We start from the raw sequence: 23,438 nt of genomic DNA on the forward strand, positions 1-23,438 counted from the left end.
TATTCCTGCCATCTTCACACTGAGCAGAGATTTGCCTCTTCCAAAATCCCACTGTTTAAATGAGTTTCTATCTGGCTTGAAATCAAGATTATGCTGAGATGAAGAGAATTTTGTCACTCATATAAAACATTTTACTCAATGCATGTGGGGTGAAATCTGGCTGCTAATACTTACTGCATAGGATGCAATACATACACTGCATAAGAGAAAATTGCAGCCCTTACTCCACCTGGTAAGAAGTTAATCCCCTGAACATAGCTGATTGCAATCCCAGAAACTTTTTTAAATAACAGATTATCAGTGCTGGTTATGACCCAGCCTTTGAGAGTCCCGCCCTTAGGGCAGCAAGCGTTCATTGAGTAGGAGGATCCTCAGATAAGAAACTTACACTTGCAGTGGGAAAAGAGCTATCTCAACATGAATTGTTATTCCTCAGTTGTTTTTTTGTCTGGACAAAATCTCTAGTGTAAAAGAAGGGAAAACAGCAGAACCAATGAAGCTGGATTGAAGCATCAGCAAAACCTTTCCTACAGTGTCTCAGAAAAATTTACGTGAAAAATTAATTTGGAAAGACTTAGATAAGAGACTGTCATGGGGAATGAATGCAAACTGAAGGGCCGTAAAAGAAGAGTACTGATAAACAGCAGTCTAGCAGGTTGACAGGAAGTACCTAGTAAGAGCAATGATAAGTTCTGTGTTGTTTCACATCTTCATTAGTGGAAGGGGAAAGTGAACAGAATAGTAATGACATCTCTAAGTGACATTAAACAAGAGGTCTTACAAAAAATATCATGGCAACCATAGAGAAACATAACAGCTACAGTGAAGAATATGAAAGAGCAAAAAGCAGGCACTGGGAAAAGCTGCCTGAGGGAGTCTAAGATGATAAAACTGAAAATAATGAGAATAAGAAAGGAAATGTAGTCTGAATACTTAAGAAAAATTCTCCTAAAACTGTTGTGGTGAAATAACCCAAAAATGGCAGATAAAATGCTTTATTTCATGAATCTTTAAAAATCAGACTACACAAAGATTAGACACTATACCTGGAACAATCCTGCACTGGTTTGGAGAGAACAAAGGAGGTTCCAGTTCATTCCTATTTTCAGTTTCTACGACATGGGAAATTTCTTTCTAGTAAAACCTGGCACTGCCAGAATAAAAAGAAAACCTCTTCTGACAGTGAATTTTGTGGCTTATTTTAGTTCTGTTTTCCATAGCAGTCCATCTGGTGCCCAAGGATGCTGGAACCTGTACTGGAGGGATCCCCTTTCATCTTCAGTCAACCCTTCGGCTTCCAGCTGTTGGATTGGAAAGGGACGCATTGTCACAACATGCTACAACGTACTTCTGCCAGCGTGTTTTGTCTTCTCTCCAGCAAAACAGAAGCCTATTTGGAGTGTGTAGTGTGCACGCATTAGCTCCTAAGAGAGACATTGTGCATTGACTGAAATTCTAGATCGATGTGAAGCAGATTCCTTGTGCTGCAGCAATAAACTTGGGTGGGATAAGCTCCACTCAGGCAGTGGACTTCTTCCAGCTGGCAAGAACTGCCAGCTTTGTTTCAGTAGTGAAATACAACTGAGAAGATTCTTTATTAAGGAAAATATAGAATAATTATAAGGTTCAGTTAACTGTAATGAAATATCATTTATAGACAATAAACTATATTTTCTTAATTCCTTTAAGTCTCCAATCTGACGAGGAAAAGGGGGTGTGTTTTAATACAATGCAGTATTCTCTGATTTTTTTTGTCTTCCACTCTCATGCTAGCAGAAGATTATGGCATCTCAGCTAAAGAGATTATGCCATTCTGAGGGGCTATCACGGTAGCAGCTGAGAGTAAAACAGGCAGATGGGGTGGAAAAACTGGAATATATGTGAGAAAGGATGCATTACATTATGATGCAATCATGGTTATTGAAAATATTCACAAGCTTTTAATGTTCCATCATCAAGACTAATCTGGATGTGACTTCTATTTTAATTCACCTACAGGCTTGGGTTTAACACCTTTGTACAGCCTCTGTTCAGGGCTTTTCGCACTGTGGAATTCTAATTTACTGCTGCTGTAAAAATAACTACTGGAGAATATTTATAGCAAGTTTAAATATTTACTCATTAGTATTAGAGAGAATAAGAGATTTCTACTAAGAGGAGAGTTTAATACTGTTCACCTAATTAGTGTTATTTAGTGCAAAAGCAAAGCAAAACCACGTGTGTTGGGAACTTTCAAATAGTTCATGTACAGGAAAAATTACCTCTACTTCAGAACCGAACACTTCAGTTTTAGATCTATGTTGTTGTTACCAAAAGCAAACATAACAAATGAACCACCTCCAATCTATGCAATTAGTTTGCAGGCAAAGTGTCTAAAATAAGGAAAGTGGAAATATTTGCCTCAGGAGCCCCTTCCCTCAGAGTCAAATTGACTGAAATCTCAGACTAAATTCAAGATGACATACAGCTGAACACAAGGGGAAAAGGGACTTACTCTCAGCTGCTGTGCTGGGGGAGGAAGAGACTGGAGGGGAAAAAAAAAATCAAAGGAATATTTTATGAACATCTGGCCCCAGGCAGTGGGACTTCTTATCTTTTGATGAGTGCAGCATTTTCTTGCCCTAACCTACCTGAGAAAAACAAAGGAAAAGCTTGGCAGCAAATAAACGAAAAGAGAAAAGTGGCAACACAATTGTCTCATGAGTATTAAACAATGATCAACCACAGAACACCCCTTTTTCCTTATCCTGAAGAAATCGTTCATGCATACACAGAGATGCAAACATCTGAAACAGCTCTTAGAAAAATATTGCTTTATTACTAAACATGTGGAACACATCCTACACCAGTTTTTACTTGAATGCCATTTTCTTCCCCTGCTTGATGAGATTTCACTTGAATGACCACGAGGTGACAGATTTGGAATTGCTCAAACAAACAAACAGAAAAACAGTTTCTCAAAAAATGTAATTTCTGTACACATAAAAAAATCCCACCCACAAAAAACAAAAGGGAATTTGGTGACTAGCTTGGAGAAAACAGGGTAAAAATTCTCAATTAACATATTTGGATGAAAACTACTCAGTTTGGAAATACTGCCCTTTTTTTAGCACATTTTAAACCCCAACTCGTTCTAAAATAATATTTTGCACTTCAAAAGCAATACAAATTAAAAAATCCTGTTGAAAATGGTTACATGGCCTCAAAAGGAAAATAAATGTTTCATTTGGGGTCCAACAAAACTTTGGGGAGACACATACATGTTCTTTCCTTTTCTCATTTTTTCATTCAATCCAAATCAAATTTTCTGTCTTTCCAACATTCTGACTAAGCAATGGTTTCAGTAAATGCTTCAGGCCATCTCAACAAAATAGTTTTGATGTGTCATTTTGTTTTTGTTAATCTGCTCCAGAACGAAATATTTCCTTTTATGTTGCTGAATAGTAAATTGAAAATTCACAGAAACATCAGCAATTTCCCTTGGAATGCTACCAGGCATCCCCACCTCTTGCTTCAGGAACACAGAATATAGCTTTTCCTGAAAATCAGAGAGGAACACATAGCAGAGTAGGAAGTAATAAACAACATTTTAAGATAAAGCAGAATCACTTACAGAAGTTATAGTGAAATCGGACAAGCTTTCAAACTCAATCAATTTATTACAATGGCCTTTTTAAGGCGGCTGAAAAAACACTCAGTGCTGAGAGGAAGAAAATATAGCTTCTAAGAGATCATTTTCTGTAAGGATTACCTTGCCTGTTTCTTTCAGGTGGAACAGGACGCTTGTGTAGGTGTTGAGGCAATGCCATATAATGTGAGCAGCATCTCAGAACCTATCCTTGTCAGGTTTTTAAAAATTCTTCTTGTACCTAAGCCTATAACAGTGAACTATCTAGACAGACAGCAAGTAGATACCATTACAATATCTGAGAAGGCCAGGCAAGACACATGTCAAAGTACACTATAAAGCAATAGCGAGTTTTAAAAAAATTAGTGGGGTTTTACAATACCTAACCAGCATATCAAAGACCATACACCAAAACACTGAGCCTTTGGTGCTGTAAGGAATAATGTTAAACAGGGCTGACATTATGGAGATTTACTACAATACATAACTGACCTGCGATTTAAGGAAGTGCAAAGAACAGGACCATGTTTGTGAAACTGATTTGGCACCAGAAAGTTGAGTTCAGTTTTAGGTGCTAATGAAGGGGCTTGTAACTCTGCTATCCCAGCAGAAGCACCATGGTAGTATTGACTGCTTTGTCATCTAGCAAATACTTCTTCACCCTCTTTTAATTCCAATTTATTGTGCCTGAAATCAATGGAAGTGGTCACAGCGTGTAATGCTAGGAATGTGACTATCCCTTTGCTGGATCAGGGCCCAAATGACCAGTTTTGCTAAGGACTGCATTTGGAATCCACTGGGCCACACCTCCACGCCACTGATTGTGGCCTCTGCTTTCCACCCATAACATCAAAAGCAAATAAAAACCCACAAGTATATGGATGTATAGGGATTAAAAAATGGAATTAAAGCTGCAATTCCACAACAAGCCACTGCACGCATTTTGAAATCTTCATTTTAGGTGTCTGTGTGCATGAAAATCACTGCATTTATTTCACTTGATTTATAGACCATCTATCTCAAGCTGGACATGAGCTGGCAGTGTGTGCTGGCAGCCCAGAAAGCCAACCGTATCCTGGGCTGTAGACAGAGAAGCCTGGCCAATAGGTCAAGGGAGGGGATTCTGCCCTTCTGCTCTCGTGAGACCCCACCTGCAGTGCTGCGTCCCGCTGTGGAGCCCTCAACACCAGAAGGATATCGCCCGGTTGGAATGAGTCCAGAGGAGGCCACGAAGATGCTGAGGGCTGGAGCACCTCTGCTATGGGGACAGGCTGAGAGAGTTGGGCTTGTTCAGCCTGGAGAAGAGAAGGCTCCGGAGAGACCTTATAGCACCTTCCAGTACCAGAAGGGGCTACAAGGAAGTTGGAGGGGGACCTTTTTAAGGGACAAGGGATAATGGCTTTAAACTAAACAAGGGTAGATACAGATTAGATATAAGGAAGAAATTCTTCACAAGTAGGGTGGTGAAGCACTGGAACAGGTTGCCCAGAGAAGCTGTGGATGCCCCATCCCTGGAAGTGTTCAAGGCCAGGCTGGATGAGGCTTTGAGCAACCTGGTCTAGTAGGAGGGTGTCCCTGCCCATGGCAGGGGGGTTGGAACTAGATGGTTTTTAAGGTCCCTTCCAACTCAAACCATTCTATGATTCTATCTCACTGCTGCTCATAATTTAACTAGCAATATTATTAATATAATAAAACCATAGCTTATGTCTATAGCTTTTTACACAGTATGACTAAAGAACGGTCATTCTAACATATTTTTGGAATATCTTAATACATTTAGCTATGAACTTACATGCACCAGCCTTTTCCTCAAAAAAAGTCTTTCACGACATTAAAAAAACCCTAATAAAAACTTGCAGGGATGCACAATGTGTTAATTGAGAATAAACAATGACTCCACATTTGAACTTTTCTCTGAGAAAAGTGAACAGGGCTGAGAAGCTGTTTTGAAATGGAAAGTGGGTGTCCCTCCAGGCACGGTGACAGAATGCAACAGCCTTGTTTTCTCTGCACGTGTATTGAAAGCAAAGCTGTGATAGAGTGCATTTTGAAACACAGCGCAGTCATTCTGAGGGGAGCCTGGATCCTCTTGAAGCATTACAAACATTTGTTTACACTTCCTGATGACCATTTACTGAAATGGAACACTTATTTTCTCTGTTCTTCTCTTCCAAATATGCTCTTTCTCCTTAGGCAGAGTTAAGATGAAGGGTATATTCAAGCATGATTCTAACTTGTTACAGAGGTACTGACTGTAGCTCAGATTTTCCTGCTTTTCTATTTTTTCTTTATTGTTTATATGCTATTCTTCCCGAGCAATTTGAAAAACTATAAATATGGTTTGTATCTTCTCATTAAAGACTTCTGGTCCTAGGGGAATTTCTTCAACTTTCTTAAAGCCCCTAAGGCTGCTGCAGAAAAACTTCCTTGATTCAGGAGTCTAAAAGGTCTACAGGAGAGGAATCATAAGCCATGAGACTTTTACAAAGTTTATGGAGGAAAACCTCTGCTACTTAAAGATCATCCTGCCAAGTGATGCCCTCCTCTTCTATCTTTGAGAGTCTTGTGAAGCAACAGTTCTGCAGATGTCTCAGAGGTAAGCAAAGAAAATCCATCTCTAGCCCTGGAGGAATTAGCTTTCAAAATTCAACAGATTGGGAAGGCTGTTGCTCAGAAAAAACCCAGAAGTTGTAAACCTCAGATAACACCTCTACCTGCAGATCAGCAAAGGGAGAGAGGAAGGAGGTTTCAGCTTCTGTCTGCTGTAGCACAATGGTAATGACCAACCTAAATGGAGCAGAGGAGAGCTGTCTCAAAGATGTGTCTCACGTCACAGCCATGCACAAGTACCACCCAACAGCTACTCGGTGTGCATCTCTGTACATGTCTGGAAGTCATGATGGGGCTGCCAAAAGTTGACACTAACAAAAAGACGGTCAGGTACACATCTTATTATAAAGCACTTAGAAATGTGAGAGTTAAAAAGAAAAGCTACATGGGGGAAATATGGAAAATTTCTACAAAGTTTCAAAGTACTTTTCTTCAACACTAAAAATGCAGTAAGTTCTTACATGGCAGGTTATCCATGATTTCATTTGCCTGGGTGAGTCGAAGTCTTCAGTTGAGAGGAAAACAAATTCCCGTTTAAATACATATTTAAGCAATAAAGTCAGAAAGGGTAATTTTTAGCTGTTGCATAACGGAGGCCATAGGATTTTTCCAAATCAATTTGTGCTTGAACTAGAGCATAACTTGTAGAAAAACATTCAGTCTTGATTTAAAAATTTACAATAATGGATAATCTATCACAAACTTCGGTAAGTTATTCCAATGCATAATTATCTTGATGAAGGATGCTTCCCTTACTTCTAATTTGAACATGTCTTTGAACTTGAAGTTATTTGATCTTTCTGAACCTTAGCTTAAATTGGCAAGCCCTCTATTAAGAAATGTTACTTTCTTCAGCAGATACTAATAAGCTGTGATCAAACTATCCCCTGACTTGCTCCCAGATAAGCTCTTGGAGTAATTTTCCTCAACTTTATGGGAAACTTTCTAGTATTTTCTTTGAATTTTGTTAATTTATAAGTATTCATCTTTGACCTATGGAGATCAGACCTGGACAAGTAGCTAAATCTACATTTTAAAAGATATCCATTCCATGAAGTGGTCCCTAGCACCCAGATCAAGGACTATGGAGTAGTTGTACACATACTGTTCAGGGTCCAGCTCTTTTTTGAGCAGGCTGATCACATTCATACTACACAGCACTTGTCTCTGATGGCCTAGTTTGTGCTCCTTCAGTTTGTAAACATAATTCTTTTGTTTGCATTTCTCACTGTCAGACATTATGGGAGAGACATAATTACAATTTTCTAGATCGGGAAGTTTTTAGCATGGAACTGAGGGCCTATTTTGTGTGCACTGGAGAATGTCATCAGGGCACATGGGAATATCAGACAGTGTGAAGTCTCTTGATGCAGTGCTGAAGGATTGGAAAGAGATGTCAGAGTCTAGTCCCACCTTCCAGAAATATTTTCTGGAGTGAACTATCAGCAAATTACACATTTTTTTTTTTCTTGACAAAAGACAGGTTGCTTCTTGAGAAAGACAGGGTACCAAATAATTTCCGTACCTTGTGAATGACCAAGGAGTCAAAAGTAAAGAATGAATTGGGAGCTAATTTGTTTAACAGCGCAGACATCCACCATGTCAGGAATAAATCTCCCACACCCAACAGAAATGTATCTTCTGTACTTAAACTTGAAATGTTCTGATTCGTACATCCAATGATCACACAAAGTATTTTGACAACCATATTAAACCTGGAGCTTATATTCCTCTGATTATCCATCCTGAACCAATTTTCATGCATCTCTTCATACTCTCTGAGAGTACAATTTTACATGTCAGTGCCTCAAAACGCAGAAGTGCGAGTGAGTTACTCGAGCTACATCAAGCTCGAGTAACTGGACTTCGGGTGAGCTGCCCTGAACAGGAATCATGGACTAGGATCCAGACTGTACAGGATTACTGTGCAGGAGGTCCAGTCATTGAACCTCCCTGTGCACGCAGTTTTGGAAAAAGGGTTGCACAAAGCTTGTTTCCATTGATAAAAACTCAGGATTTTTGCTGGAAGTCGCTGAGTATTTGCTCTGATGAAAGCAAGTACATCTTCCAAAACTAATTTATCTCAGACTCTCCACCAAAGAATCACCCACCTTTAAAAGAAAAAAAATATTTTCCTTGATCCTCAGCTCCTGCAAATCAGCTTATTCTGTTTAACTCAAGAGTCAGGCATTTATATCAGAACTAGACCTTCTCCATGAGTCTTGTCTTTGTGTTTTTCTTCCTCAGAAAGCAGGACGAACTTAAAGGTGGTGTGGTTTAACCCCACTGGCAACTAAGTACCAGACAGCCACTCACTCACTCCCCCTGGGTGGGTTGGGAGAGAGAATCAGAAGAGTAAAAGTGAGAAAACCCATGGGTTGAGATAAAGACAGTTTAATAGGTAAAGCAAAAGTCACACACACAAGCAAAACAAAACAAGGAATTCATTCACTGCTTCCCATGGTCAGGCAGGTGTTCAGCCATCCCCTGGAAAGCAGGGCTCCATCATGTGTAATGGTTACTTAGGAAAACAAACACCAGCACTCTGAACATCCTCCCTTTCCTTCCTCTTCCCCCAGCTTTATATGCTGAGCATGTTGTCATACGGTATGGAATATCCCTTTGGTCAGCTGAGGTCAGCGTTTCAGGCTGTGTCCCCTCCCAGCCCACTCACTGGTGGGGTGGGGTGAGAAGCAGAAAAGGCCTTGACTCTGTGTTAGCACTGTTCAGCAATAATGAAAACATCCCTGTGTTATCAAGGCTGTTATCAGCAATATCCAAAACACAGCCCCACTCTTGCTACTATGAAGAATATTAACTCTATCCCAGCCAAAACCAGCACAAAAGGTAACAGGGAACATCGCTTTAAATTATGTGAGTTTTTGGTTTTGATTCTCTCAAAGGCATCGTATTTAATAGGGGTTGAAATGCCAACAACTCTACAAGGTTTCCACTTTGGACTACGTGAAGAGCCGAAATGCACCCTGCACAGGTGATAATTATTTTGTCTGGCTTCTTACATTAACAGAAGTCCACAGGGCTAATTGTAGGGATGGGCACAATGAGTAAGAACCAGTCACAGCTTTTCTTGGTCTGGTGTTCAGTCAATGCCTTAGCAACAGTGGAGGAAATGGGGCTCATGGGCTGAATAGTCTCTCATGTATTTCTTTGTAGTTAAATGACAAAGAGGTTTGGGGTTTTGCATTCAGAAACAACCGGGCAACTTCCCCCAACCCCCCCTTCCCCTGCCCCCTTAATGGGCAGTTTATTAACTGGGTGAGGTTCAGGAGGAACAAAACATTCTACGAAATGGATTAGGGGAAGGAAAACAGCACAGAATAAACAAGCCTAAAAATTAACCATAGCATTTTTTAAAAAAAGGAAACACAATGTACGTTAATGCAATGATTTCAGCCAAAGGTCAGCTGCAGGTCAATCCTTCCTCTACAGCCTTTTCATTTCTAGTAACAGGACAGGATTAGGTTCTCAGTAGGAATATAGGGATGCATTTGCTTTAGGAAAAAATGTGTATGGAGCTGTTCAGCATGCTCATAGCCAAACCGAGGTTGGATGTGTCAACTATAAGGTGCCTGGAAAGTAAGTTGGACTGCCAAGCTCAAAAGGTTGTGTTTGGCAATAAAACATTCAGATGGCGGCCACTTAAAAGTGTTATTCCACAAGAGTTGATACTGGGGCTGGTACTGATCAACATCCTTATTAATGAGCTGGAGATGACATAGAATACACGCTCAGCAATGTCAAACATGACACCAAACTGAGGGCTGTGGCCAATACCCTGGGAACAGGGTTGCTATTCAAAGGGACCTTGACAGGCTGGACAAGCGGGCTAAGAGAAAGCTCATGAAGTTCAACAAAAGGTCCTGCATGGAACTGTTACTGAATGGAAAGTACATGCTGGAAGACAAGTGGATAGAAAGGAGCTTTTCAGGAAAATTCCTAGGGACCCTGGTGGACAGCAAATTGAACGTAAGGCAGCAGTATGACCTTGTGGCAAAAAAGGCCAACCACATCCTGGGTTGTATTAGTCCCTCAGGCCAAGGGAAGTGATTACCACTCCTTTACTCAGCACTTCTAAGACTACATCTGAAATACTGTTTTGAATTCCTCAGACAAATAAAGGCAGTGACATGTTGGAGTAAGTCCAGTGGAGAGCAGTCAAATGGTCAGAGGTCTGGAGAACATGTATGAGGAGAGCTGAGAGAACTGGGCTTGTTCACCACGGAGAAGTGAAGGCTAAGGGGACCTCTTATTGCTGTCTAAAACTACTTACCAGAGCCAAACTCTCCTAGGAGATGCACAGAGACAGAATGAGAGGTAACTGACACAAACTGCCGTAATTAAGGAAACTCTGATTACAAATTAGAATTTTTTTACTTCTATTTTTTAACTTTTCTCACCAAAGCAGTAGCCAAATACAGGAACAGGCTGCCTTGAGAGGTTTACTTGCTGATATTAAAAACTCAATTGGAAAAGGCTGTGAGCAACCCAAGTTGGCTTTCAGTGGGAAGAGGATTAGAAGACCTCTAGAGATCCTTTCTGACCTAAATTGCCTACAATTCTATGAACCTATTTGGGAAAGCTTCTCTTCTCACCATCTCTGCTAAGGCCTTGAGAACAACAGTGTAGGCACTATCTGAATGGATAGGGTATTGCAGTGCTCCTGTCCTCCCCTGAGCTCAGTTCAACACAGACAGGTGGAGGAGGGAGGGTTGAGGAGCTACAGAAGAAACAATTAAAGTCAGGATGTAGCTGAACATAGAGACAGAAGAAAGACAATGGGGAAAGGAAAGAATTCAGCTGCTTATTCTGAGATCTCAGAGTCCACTCTATTTTGCAGATTCTACTTTCTCAAAGCATCTCCAATTCAAGGAATATAATGTCTCTTGATAGGGAAAATTTTGCCTTATCACTAAAATGATTAAAACACAGTGATTTCTGTAGCCAAAAGCACCTAGAAGAGTGATCTGACTATGACCAAATTCAACTGTTCTTTGTTGGCACTCTCTTAGAGGCGATAGCTTTGACACAAGGGTGTAGAAAGACATCTTACTCTGCCACATTCCATGACTGGCAACAGGCAACCCATTAGAGTCTAAAGATGGAGTCCAACTGTGATGCCTCTTTCTTTGCTTTGGGACTATGGCTAAAACCTCTGTTTCTGTATCTACAAAAAGGAAGTGTCTTTACATCATCACTTTTATAAGCACAATAAGAAACTGGAAAGTGAACTTGCACTTCAGAAGAAAAAGTACTGGTTTTACTATTACTGTACATTTGTCTGGGGTTCTCCTGCCATATAATAGAAGTTTTTGTCCTCAGTTTAGGCACCTGGATGCCTCTACTAAGCTTTTATGTGCAAGTCTTTCATCTAAATTTAACCTGCTAATGATGGTCCCTCTACAATGAAGAGAGGGCATTTCAGGGTGCTGGACAACATAATTACTCATCAAGCTACCTAGGTTCACATAAAGAACTCTCTCGATCAAGCTAAAAATACCACACTTCAGAATGACTCTTTAAAATTATTAGGCTGGAATAGTGCATACATGCCCTATTTATGTACATTACATGGAGATTGACATGATGGACTCAGGTCGGACCAGCAAAAAGCCCCAAACTAGGACAATTTCATCAACTAAAAAGAAATACTTTCTATTTACTCCAATACAATGGAAACTAGAATCTGGTATAGGCTGTTTGAATGTCTTTTTTTTTTTATCACAAGGTTTTTAGGAGATAAGAGTCTTCAGTGTTTCAAAGACAGTCAGATGTTGTTTTAAAAAAAGAGACTTATTGCAGGGTCTGATAGATTCAATTGCCAGGGAGCAGAGGATGTATCTCAGAGAATGCAATGAACAGTAGACTAATTCAGTTGCAGCAATGCCATTATTATGTGGATAGGCCTCTCAAACGAGAGGCACCATTTTCAAAATCAAATACATATTGACCCGCATTTCAGAAATGTCAAGCGTGCTGTAAACAAGTCCTCGGTACGTCACATGCTTTAGAAACTGCATGAGAAAGACTGGAAAGGAAGCTATTCTTTGAGGGTAGTCAGCTTCAAAATAGCTTGATTTTAAGTGCAAGCAACAGATTATAGCCAATAAAGACAGGGATGTGGTCATCAAAAGCATTATAATATTATTTTCCCACCACTGACACAGGCACACTGAGATTTCCTGTTGTGTCTAAAAGCAACAATGTGTTGGCAGTTCCTAAACTACTACCTGTACAATGTGCACGATGCCTGTACTTAAAACGCATCTTTGTGTGTTATAAATCACACGTGTATGAGTATGTTTTGCACTAACAGTATTTGCTGAATGAGCTCACAGTTATCTTCAAGAAGGAATAATTTAGTCCAAAAAACTGGTACAGTGTGAATCTGAGTAGGTGAAGGAAATGTTAATTTTTGCCTTGGCATTGGTGTTGGATGTCATTATTATTATTTTTCTAATCACTAAAATGTACTTTTCCTCTGTTTGCAAAGGCTTCTGTACCTACAACTAAACCTAATGATACCAGTTCCTGTACCAAATGTGACTAATGTTTTATGTAATGGGAGGTAGGAATACTGCAATGGCTTTTAGAGAGGGCGTGGCTAAATTGAGTCAGGCCCTGATGGTGGGTATTTAAACATTCTGTAATCCGTGAGTTCTCTGACTTCTTCATTCACTGGGACGATTTGGAAAAATCTCCTGTCTCAAGCAACAGCTATACACCTTTCTTTACACCATGGAGAAATGCACTAGTTTTAGTCAGAATCTATGCAATATAGTTTGCAAATCAGTGGTATGTTCATATAGGTATCATGGAATTCTGACTCTTCTAGGGGGGACAAAAAGGTATTTTGGTAACAGATCTATCTAGAATTAGGCAATAATAACTATTTAAGGTATTAGTTCTGAGGATTTCTGAAAAACAGAAATGTCTGATTAAATTAAAAGCGCTCATCACCTTTTAACACCAGACCCATTATCATGATGTTGTAAGCAGAAGCCCGTGGAGCTCAGATGAAAGAAGTTATTGTGTTTCTGGAGCAGGATAAAGGCAGTTCCATGACCATCCCCTTTCTCTCTCCCCAATTTTGTACTGCTTTACCAATCATTTGTTTTCTGTAGTGAAGATGCACAGTATCATCACGATGAAGCACAATATGTGATCCAGTCTAATTTCATATGAACAGTCTGCCCTACACTTGGCTTTATTATTCACAATTGTTAAATATTATGCATAAATGACATAACATATGCTTCCCACTTCCAATTTATCTTCCATAGGTTCTGTTTTCCAGGGAAACAATAAAAGAAAGAGATTCATTCTAGCATTCTTCCAACCATTACAAACATGGGAGCAATAATGCATGGTGCACACGTAGCCTGGTAATCGTTAGGTGCTAGCCATTCCCTTCTGTTCTCAATCCACAAATCTGGTAATGTGACATTTCTCAGTGTGGGAGTATGAATCTTCAGCTCAAGCTGTTGAGACACCTCCTTACAGTATCTAGTAGTTGCATGGAGGCAGTGTATTTTAGATGTGCCTCAAATCCTCAGGATGGGCTTCTCTTCTGAACTCCAGAAAACTGAAACCCCCTGAACCAAAGTTTTTACAAATGCCCTCCCTGGCATGCAGATTAAGGCACAGATCCATCCTAAATCTCCAGCTGGAAGGTGTGGAGTCCATTCTCAGCTGATATAAGTTGACCCTGCAGCACTAAAGCTAGAGAAGCCAGGGGTGATTCACACCAGCTCAGGAAATGGCCTGAAATCATGGTAACAGTCACCAGAAACTGCTTTTTAAAAAGCTATTCTCTATCATGGTGGAACGTGTAAGGTGAAGTACTAAAAGCTTTCATGTTTAGAATTTCTTTGACAAGATATTTTGCTGAGGACTAAGATGACTGTTACTCCAGAAATGAACATTAAACCATACAATTCTGGAGCTATCAGTTTAACATCTGTAAAGAGAAAAATCATAGTGCGGCTCAGGCAATACTTTCAGAAGTGCAGTTTGGTCAATGAAAGACCATATAGATTATACAGAGTGAAAAGTGTGTTTTCACCAATGTATGAGGAGTCTGTGAGTGTTAACTTCAGTGCAGACAAGCAAAAAGACAAGATATAAAAAAAGTATTTGATTAAGCAGCTTACTGAATTTCGGCCAATGAGGTACAGAAAAAACGTGGGTACCTTTGTGGTACAGAAAGAACTGTGTTTAAAATGGCTTGAGGAAGGGAGATGTTATCTTAAATAAAGAACGTTTCTAACTAAGAAAATCTTAAACACCAATTAAATTGTCACTGAACTGACTTTCGAGTTTGGTCTGGTTTTCCTAAGATTATATTATCACGGACTAAAGTATGATTTGGATTATCTGCCTGTGCAAATGAGGAAGAAGGATAAAACCCAACCAAATAAAATCTTTCCTTGAAAATCTGCAATGGCTGTCAGGAGATTTGGCTTGCGCACACAGGAGTAGGAGAATGTACATGCTTACAGGGTTTAAAGAGCTGGTGGAGAAGGAACAATCACACCTTTGGCTTTAATATACCTGCCTTCTGGGACTCCCCCAACCTCTGTGTTGTCCAGAGTGGCTCAGACATAGAAAGATAGGAGTGAAAGATAAATTATTTGCTTCAGAACTTGCGAGGAAGCAGTGGTAGAATTTTGACTTTGAGGGGTGTTTCGGCATCAAATCTGCCAGGGTTGGGTCTGACTGAAGAGGCTCACATAAAAATCTCTTTCCTTAGGACTGTATCCTAGGACCATCGTACACACTCCCAAAAGCAACAGCAAAGTCTGCCTGAGAGCTTCCCTCTGATCCAGCTCTGTTCAGCTCACTGAAATTTCATGGCTTTGGATTCCCTTTCAATGTTCCTAAATGCAAGTCTAAGCACCTGAATTTCTGAGTCTTCCCTTTCCTGGCCCACTGTTTTTGAGTGTTTTGCCCAGAGTTATTGCCTCTGTTTCCTGTCCTCCCCCTACCCCAATCCTCCTTGGCCACAGTCTGGTGTTCAGTGTCAATTATTTTAATTTACTGAACACATCAAACAAGCTCCAGTTTCCCTTGGTACTTCATCTTCCTTGAGAGAATTACACCTCCAATCTCTGCTAAATTACTGAGGCAAACAATGATTTCAATTAAGAAAATTATAGCAAATGATCCTGATGCTGTCAATAACATCGTTTGCTACTTCTCAGAGGTTGCACTGTTTCACTCCATGACCTCTTGTTCCATGTACTTGAAAAAACATCATTCTACTACTTATGATCACTGTCAATCTTCCATTCATTATCTACTTTTTGGTTTTCTTTCTAAAAAAAAAAAGAAGATATTTTTAAAACTACAGATGAGTTGTCTGAAGAAAGAAATTGTGAGCAGACTAAAATCATGGGCAGGGTTATACATGGCCTGGTAGGTATGTATTGACACATACCAAGAATTAACACATGCAATGTGTGTGAAGGACTGCAGGCATTCAGTTATTTTTGCTTTCAGTGGAACAGTTTTGTGGTATGCTGACATTTGAGATCCCTATAAAACATTTGGAATCTTAAGTTAATATAAATTAAAGCTTTACAGCATTTTTACTTACATAATTGCATTTTCGATACTACCCACCATACATTTCTGGGTTATTGTAATGTTACGTGGTTGTGGCACATTTCTCCCTGCCAGGATTAAAACAGCAGAAAGAAAAAAGCAAAATTGCAGCAGAAGGAAAGTAACTGTAAAAGGTGGTCATCCCTCAGTAGAACAAAAGGCACTGCTTTGTGGTGTTATGCTGAACAGAATTGTCATCAACAAGTTTAGTTGTGTATAACAGAAGCTTTCAGGTTTCAGGACACAACTGTGAACCTTAGGTCTGTCTCATGTTTTTGGGAGATGGCAGGGAGGGGCAGACAACTCAAGCATTTGTGTATGCAATTCTCCTCTGGCAAGAGGAGAACCAGGAAACAAACCTCTTCTGCCAAAATCTTGTATCCATATGTATCTGTGTTCTGTTAGGCTATTCTTTTGAATATTTTCACAGAACAGGGATGCTTTGCAGAGTCTGAAATACAGATTCACAAAAACTGGCATGATTCCCCCAAATATACAAAGGGATATAGAAATACAGATGACCCAACTGCACAACTTGTGCAATCCTTTTTCTAGTCAGTCTGTTTAATTCAATCCAATATATTTCCGTGAAGCAAAGCCACTATTATGGTGAACAATTTCCTAATACTGCAGGGATATTTAAATGGACTCATCTTTTTTAAATGGTGGCTTCACCATCTGTTCTGTCCTTTCATTACAAATAGAGGGAACCTAACTCGCTGCATCAGCATGTAAAGCTTAGCATCCAAATGATTTAGATGTACGTGTGTGCTCTTTATGCACCTGGTATGTTTTCTCACATACCAAACACAAATCAGTGGGAAGACCTGTCTCTTGTAACCAAATAAATTCTCTGATCTAGTGCCTTTATTCCTTTCTCATGGCAGCAGAAATTGATGGCCAGTAGTTTGCATTTTATTAGCACAATTATGACCCATTTGCTGTCCTGCAGGAGTTATATCTTTATTGGGCTGACATTTTGTGCTACCATTTACCTCTCTACAGAAAATGAGCCTTGATTCCTATCCTTTCCCTCTTGCTGGGCCCACATACGCTTCATCAGGGACAGAAATCTTGTAGGAGATGTGCTGAGGATGAGTCAGGCTGCTGAAAAGCTCTGTCCTTCCCCAAAGGATGCCATACAATCTCTCTGAACACTATTTAGAGAAGGAACATATTCTCCTCAGACACTTCAAAACGCATCACACTGCATTATTTTTACTGTTTTAAATGACAAATTTTGCAGTAGATTAGGAAGGGAAGAGCAAGTTACCATATCTCATACTCTCTAAACCAGGAGACTGATTGCAGGCTTGATGCAAATGGTAATTCAAAGAAATCCCACAGGACCTACCTGTGTTGTAGCCCCTCCCAAGTGCTGGCCAGGGCCGATGATTCTTCCAAAGGTTGCCCAAATACCAATCACTCTGGTTCTCCACCAAGCCAAGAACCTGCTGCCCTGGAAATGAGCAAATTGCAAAAAGATCGTAAGACAAGACAGTCAATCAATGGAAAACAAACACAAAATCTGGAGAGGGACAGCCAGTGGAAAGAGAAGACAGAAGTTTGGGTGCTGCCTTCCTTTCATGCATTCCAAAGGTGCCTGCTTATGTAAGAGATGGCAAGGCTGGCACAGCAAACTCAGCACGGCTCATTTCTTTCCTTCTCCCCTGGCTAGTCTGAGTAATTAAACACTGTGGGAACCTTTGTCATGCTGACAAAAATATATCACCCAGACAAATCTGAATGCTGCTTGATTTTGGAATACAATGATGGAGAATCCTCCTAGTGAGAAGTAAGTGCTGGTAAAATGATCATCTAATATGAAGATCTGTTCATACTCTGATGGAGATAATTGAAGAACAAAGCTCAGTATAACAAATTATTCTCTTCCCATGCTCTCCCCTCCCACGACTGGTTTCAGGGGTATTTTTTCAATCACAAAGGAAATCCCTTTTCCTCAGGAAAACATTGTATTCTAAGAGTTTACCTACACAAGGAACTTGCACTGTTTTAATTTAAGAGAGTGATTTAAAAGTCATTTAGGTAAGCCTGTGTGGAATGCTGCATAGAAATTATGATTTCAGTTTTAGATGGGCTTATTTTGGTTTAGCTTACATTGATTAGCAGCTGGCTTCAGCTAGAGTAAAACATGTTTTAAATCAAATGTGTCTAGAAGGTTTGCACTGCTTAAAAATCAACTGAAAAGTGAATGTTTGTATAGATAAGGACTTAATTATCTAGCTTGAAATGTGCTGTATAAAATGTAAATAAGAGAAGTGATTGAAATGATGCTCTGGTGACAGAGGATGGAAGGAAGGGAAAACTGCATTTGGATCTAGTCAGAGAAAGGCAAGGGAATGGGGTTTTGACAGAGAGACCAGCCCAGTGAGGGCACTGAGACTGGGATGGGAAATTATTTTGCAACCTTTTGAGAAAGCAATTAAGTATCATGTTCTGAAGGCACATTTTCAAATCCCAGCTATGCTCATCAGACTGGGTGTATCGTCACAGCAGTGCACTGAAAGCATTAAATGATCGCTGTATGTTGCTTGCAGCTGTATGACTAAAATTTCAGTATGGCCCAAGACAAGACTGGGCTGAAAGGCAAGACATAAAACCAGAAGTGATTAAGTCAATTTTATAACCAGCTACCAAAACATTAGGATAGGTCAGGTGATCGCAATACTCTCCTGCAGTACCTGTAATTGGAACTGTGGAATGTCAGTAACCCCCACATGCATCCCGAATGCTGTTTCAGAGAGGGAGAAGCAATGAGTGGCCAATGCACATTACAAATAAATCAGAACATTATGAAGGCATTCAAGGGAGTGAACAGAAATCATTCTAAAAATAACCTTGAGAGACTACCAATTCCACTACACACCACTGCTCAGGATCATCCTACTCTATCCTAATCACAACATGCCAGTCCTCAACAGACCTCATTTTCTAATCATGTCTCTCCTTTTCCATTATAAAATATATATATATATATAATTTTTCACATATACTCCATAACTCATTTTTTAAGAAGGTGGAAAATCTGGGGGTAAGCAGAAAGGATCATATGAAGGACTACCACACATTTACCACCCCACTGGTGCTACTGAAAACTGGTAATATTAACAGAGCAGATTGCACAAGAGAATGAAGGAAATGACAAGTTAGAGGCAGATGCATCCTAAATGACCGATGATTTGTTCATACAAATCAAATAACTCATTTTTTAAGAAGGTGGAAAATCTGGGGGTAAGCAGAAAGGATCATATGAAGGACTACCACACATTTACCACCCCACTGGTGCTACTGAAAACTGGTAATATTAACAGAGCAGATTGCACAAGAGAATGAAGGAAATGACAAGTTAGAGGCAGATGCATCCTAAATGACCGATGATTTGTTCATACAAATCAACTAGCATCTCTCAACCTGTGAGACACATGGAACACACTGGACAGCACATGAGGCCCTACAAGCCATATACTGTGAGGAAATACGAAGGGGATCTTAACTGGCTGAAACAAGTCTTAACCACAAAAGGCTGAAAGGCGCAATTTAAACAGCACTTGTTGATTCTGTGCCTGTTCTTTATAACCACTCCCTTACAGCTGAGGTGGAATGAATCAAAATAAAAAACTACCATGGCTAGTAGAGGATGAGAAAAAAATATAAAACAATAAAAAATGCAGGTGCAGCTGGGCTGGAATGGCTTGGCACAGCTGGTAGGAAGAGAGTGACCCTGCCCATATTCTAACAGCACATTTCACAACTCAGCAGTCCACACATCCTTCTCAGGACAGTACTGCTAACATCAAAAGAAATGTTAGAATTCCATTTGCAAGAAGCAGACACTGAACTTCTTTACCATGGAGCATCAATCTGCTTTCATTATGTTAGCCTCATGTATTTCCCAATGAGCCACAGAGTTCAGCCTTCAAACTGATGAATAATAATAAATGAACAACCCTTGCTGCTTGTTAATGGTTTTCCTTTCCCACTTACCAGTCCAAAATCTCAGTTCTGACAATGTACCCTTGAAATACTTATTTCTCAGTTATTATTTCTCATGCTAAGATAAACTGAAAAGGTTCAGGAAATTATGTTCACATGTATTTATTGTAGCTGTATTATTTCCTTCCCCTTTTTCCCTTTATTTTTGAAGACACGAAGACAAATCCTGCTCTCACCAGTACTCCCTAAGGTTTGATACAGGACATGGATGAAGGCAGAAATTAACATCATGTAAACTTTAGGGTCTGGATACATGGACTAAATAATGTGATTTACTGTGTATCAGCTGAGCTGGAATAACTGCCTGTACACGTCCTTCTAGCTTGTCACAAATACAGAGCAAAAGGTAACACACTTCAGTCTGCTATTGCAACAGCCTGGGAATGCACACGTGTTCATGTGCTGTCCAACGGTAGAGCATTATGCAACTCATCAGGCTGTTTTAAGTCTTGCTGGTGTCTCAAACCTTCTAGGCACATGTGATGGCTTGTCTCCAAAGCCACCTTGGAGAAAGTTAGGAAGACATGTTTTGTATCTTCTCTAGTTATACTTCTGCTTTCTCTAGGCTGGAATAGTGTGGTGCTCTGCCAGAGAAGAATATATTTTTATCACCCTTTACATTGTCGCTATGATCTTGACATAGAGCAGAAGTGATCAGGAAACCAGAACTTCAGATGCATAGCAAATATTGATGGTTCAAAAAATGTTTTAATTCTGAATCAGTATAGAAAAAAGAAATTCAGAAATGTTCTCTGGAAAAAATTCCCCAAATACTTTGATCTGAAGATTCAAAATAACCACATGTCAATGTACAGCCCTCCTGATTTTAAATTACATCAATGTGACATGTAATACAGATGCATAATATATACCATATATACCACACCATTCTATGCGTCTAAAACTTCACACAAAATAAAATCGTTTCACCCTTCCAATTCTGAACAACTAAAATCGTTTCACTCCAAACTTTCACTAGAATTTTGTTGTATTAATGAATCATAGTGAGAATATCGTTCCTGTGTATCTGAGCACTACCAGTTATTTAATTCAGTTATTTTTTGTCTAATGCGTTCTGAAGTTACAGAAAGGAAGCACTGGCCAGAGCAATGCATAGTGTCGAGCAGGCACAATGAACACCCTCCTTGCCCACAGTCCTCTGACGGTTCATCGGGCCCAACCTGTCCCTTTGCCACTCTTCGTGCCTTCCATGCAAGGTGCATGCAGTTCTGTGGACACCTTCTCCTGCTCCATTTCACCTCCAATCATACTGGAATCTGCATTCAGATTTTCTGAGGAGAAAGACTAGAGTTCCTTGCCACCATGGCCTTTTGTAAAAGGCAAGCATGGAAGGGTTATGTGAGTTATTCTTCTGGCAGATGAGAACACTGGCTACCATAATGAATTGAATTGTTCAGCATTCTGAGCTGCCTGTTTCTTCTTCCTAAGAGTTATTATAATAAAATACTCTCACTACCAGCAAAAGCTCTGTCATTGTTTTCTGTTCTGGCCCTGCAGTTATGACTAAGTGCACTCCTCTCACTCTCTGTTACTCCAGGCACAAGGTAGCTTATGAAAATGAAGCTGTCTTTCTTACTTACACATACATCACCACTAACAGCCAGACAAGAGAAAACAAGGCTATGATTCTGGCATGACCACGGTGAAAAATTACCGAGCAGGCAGAATTACAGCTGTATTGTCGGGAATGGGGCTGTGTGCTGCCTGGCTGCGGGACGAGACTTCTCCAGAAGGCAGCTGCACAGCTACAGTATTTTGCACACTACAGCTCCCTGATAGCTCCTGCCTGAATAAAGTGCTTCTCTCCTTGTGAAAGCTTAGTTGTTGCTGGGAGGAGGTTTCCATGGAAAAACAGATACTTCTGAGCCTGACAACTCAATGCCTTCGATTCCGTTTTCACTTCATAGATTCTCGGTGGCTAACAGAGGGGAAGGCATGATTCTCTAATTCAGGCATTGAAGGGGACTCCAGATCTCATCTCCTAGCTGATACTGAGTTCTTGGGTGACACTGGACAGATCACATGACAGCCTCTTGTTCAATTCTCCTTGAATAAAAATGGGGATAAAAATTAACTTTTTATGCCTCTCTCATTTTGCCTGCGTCACATATTGCAAGTATAAGTGCTCTGAGGTAGTAAGTGCGTGTTCGTGTGTACTGAAAGCATAACAGCAGCTGCATGTGGCCAGGCTGAAGCTCTATCCAGCACAGCATTGTGTCTCCATGCAGCAGGGATTAGCAGCTGTGCTGTAATCGAGCACAACAGGGCAGCTCTACACTAGTGCTTTGTAATAGTGGTCCTCTCGCTTCCAGTGACTTGTGGCACAGGACGCTTCTTTAGAAGTTCAAGCTTTTATTTACATTGAGTCTGATATCTGCTAGTTTCATTTGGTGCTCAGTACAATCTTGGTGCCTGTGAACAGTATTTTCCTACTCTGTCCTGATTTTTTCCCAGTTTTAGAGAATTCTATCTTCTCTGGAGTCTTTGTACAAAGGAACCTAACTTTGGCTCTTGCCTTGAGGTATTTTGCTGTTACAAAAAATAATAACAATATTAAAAAAATACAGTTATTACGAGTACTTTAAACATCTTTAGTGAAAGCCTTTTTTGTTGTTGTTCTTTTTGGTTTTGTTTTCTTCTTTGTCTTAGAGACTACGGTGGCTTTCACATGACTTCACCGTAATCACTGTGTGGGCCCGCATCAAATACTTTGGGTGAATTGCACTTTCAGTAGTACTCAGGATATCAGGCTGTTTGCAGAAAGGGAAAAACAAAAAGGCATGTTAGAGGGGTGGGAAGAGGTGGGGTGGGGTGCCAGCTTGTGATTGCCCATAGCTAAAAGGTAAGCTGATATCACAGGAGAGATCTGTTTCAGCACAGCTCACCTGATTGTTAGATTCACAAGGTTTAGTTGTATTTGCTGTGGGTCTCCAAAGCGAAAAGCAAGCTCAAAGTTTTTTTCAGCCTTTAAAAATGTAAGAGGTACACAATTTCTACAATGTGGAGGTTATTAAAGGAGAACAGAGCAGAATTTTGTCTTGTTACTTCCAACTACTTTAACAGCCATGGTTTAGATCATTAGGAATTTAATACAGACACGAGAGCTGGAGCCACAGCCAAGTACAGCCAAAGCAATGCATGTCTTCAGTGTAAGTTGAAAGAACAGGAGAAAGACTCAGCATGAATTTAAGATTCAGGCTTGGCAGGAATCAGAACTGCAAGGTTCTGCTCCCAAAATGGAACACAAAAATAGTAAATAAAAATGTGACAGGTGGGAAGAGGGGGAAAAGGTACATATTCTGAATGCTGGAACATTTCTGAATTGTCTAGTACTGAGTATGATGAACATACTCAGGACGAGCAGAATCGATAGTGGCACAATGAAGCTGACTTATTTTCTGCACAACTTGGGGTTAAAATATTTCATTAATGTCCTTTCCCTCTTTTCTCCTCCTAATTTCTTTATGTTTCAAACACCTGCATAAGTCATCCTTCCTTTCTGAAATGTGCAAGGCCATATCCTTAGCTGGTATAAATC

At 40.1% G+C, this 23,438-nt stretch overlaps 1 protein-coding gene across 1 annotated transcript in view; it reads right to left on the bottom strand.

Annotated features, from left to right (window-relative positions):
• Window positions 1-17,358, bottom strand: part of LOC104509416 (glycosyltransferase-like protein LARGE1) — a gene marked incomplete at its 5' end in the record, with an annotated part of 61,796 nt that extends 44,438 nt beyond the window's left edge. The window contains one exon of the mRNA XM_010151350.1: window positions 17,220-17,358. Within this exon, the coding sequence (XP_010149652.1) occupies window positions 17,220-17,358 (139 nt within the window). The remainder of the gene's footprint in view (window positions 1-17,219) is intronic.
• Between the last annotated feature and the right edge of the window lie 6,080 nt (window positions 17,359-23,438).

This window comes from Eurypyga helias, unplaced genomic scaffold (genome assembly GCF_000690775.1).
Source record: "Eurypyga helias isolate BGI_N326 unplaced genomic scaffold, ASM69077v1 scaffold6775, whole genome shotgun sequence".
Classification (NCBI taxonomy): domain Eukaryota; kingdom Metazoa; phylum Chordata; class Aves; order Eurypygiformes; family Eurypygidae; genus Eurypyga; species Eurypyga helias.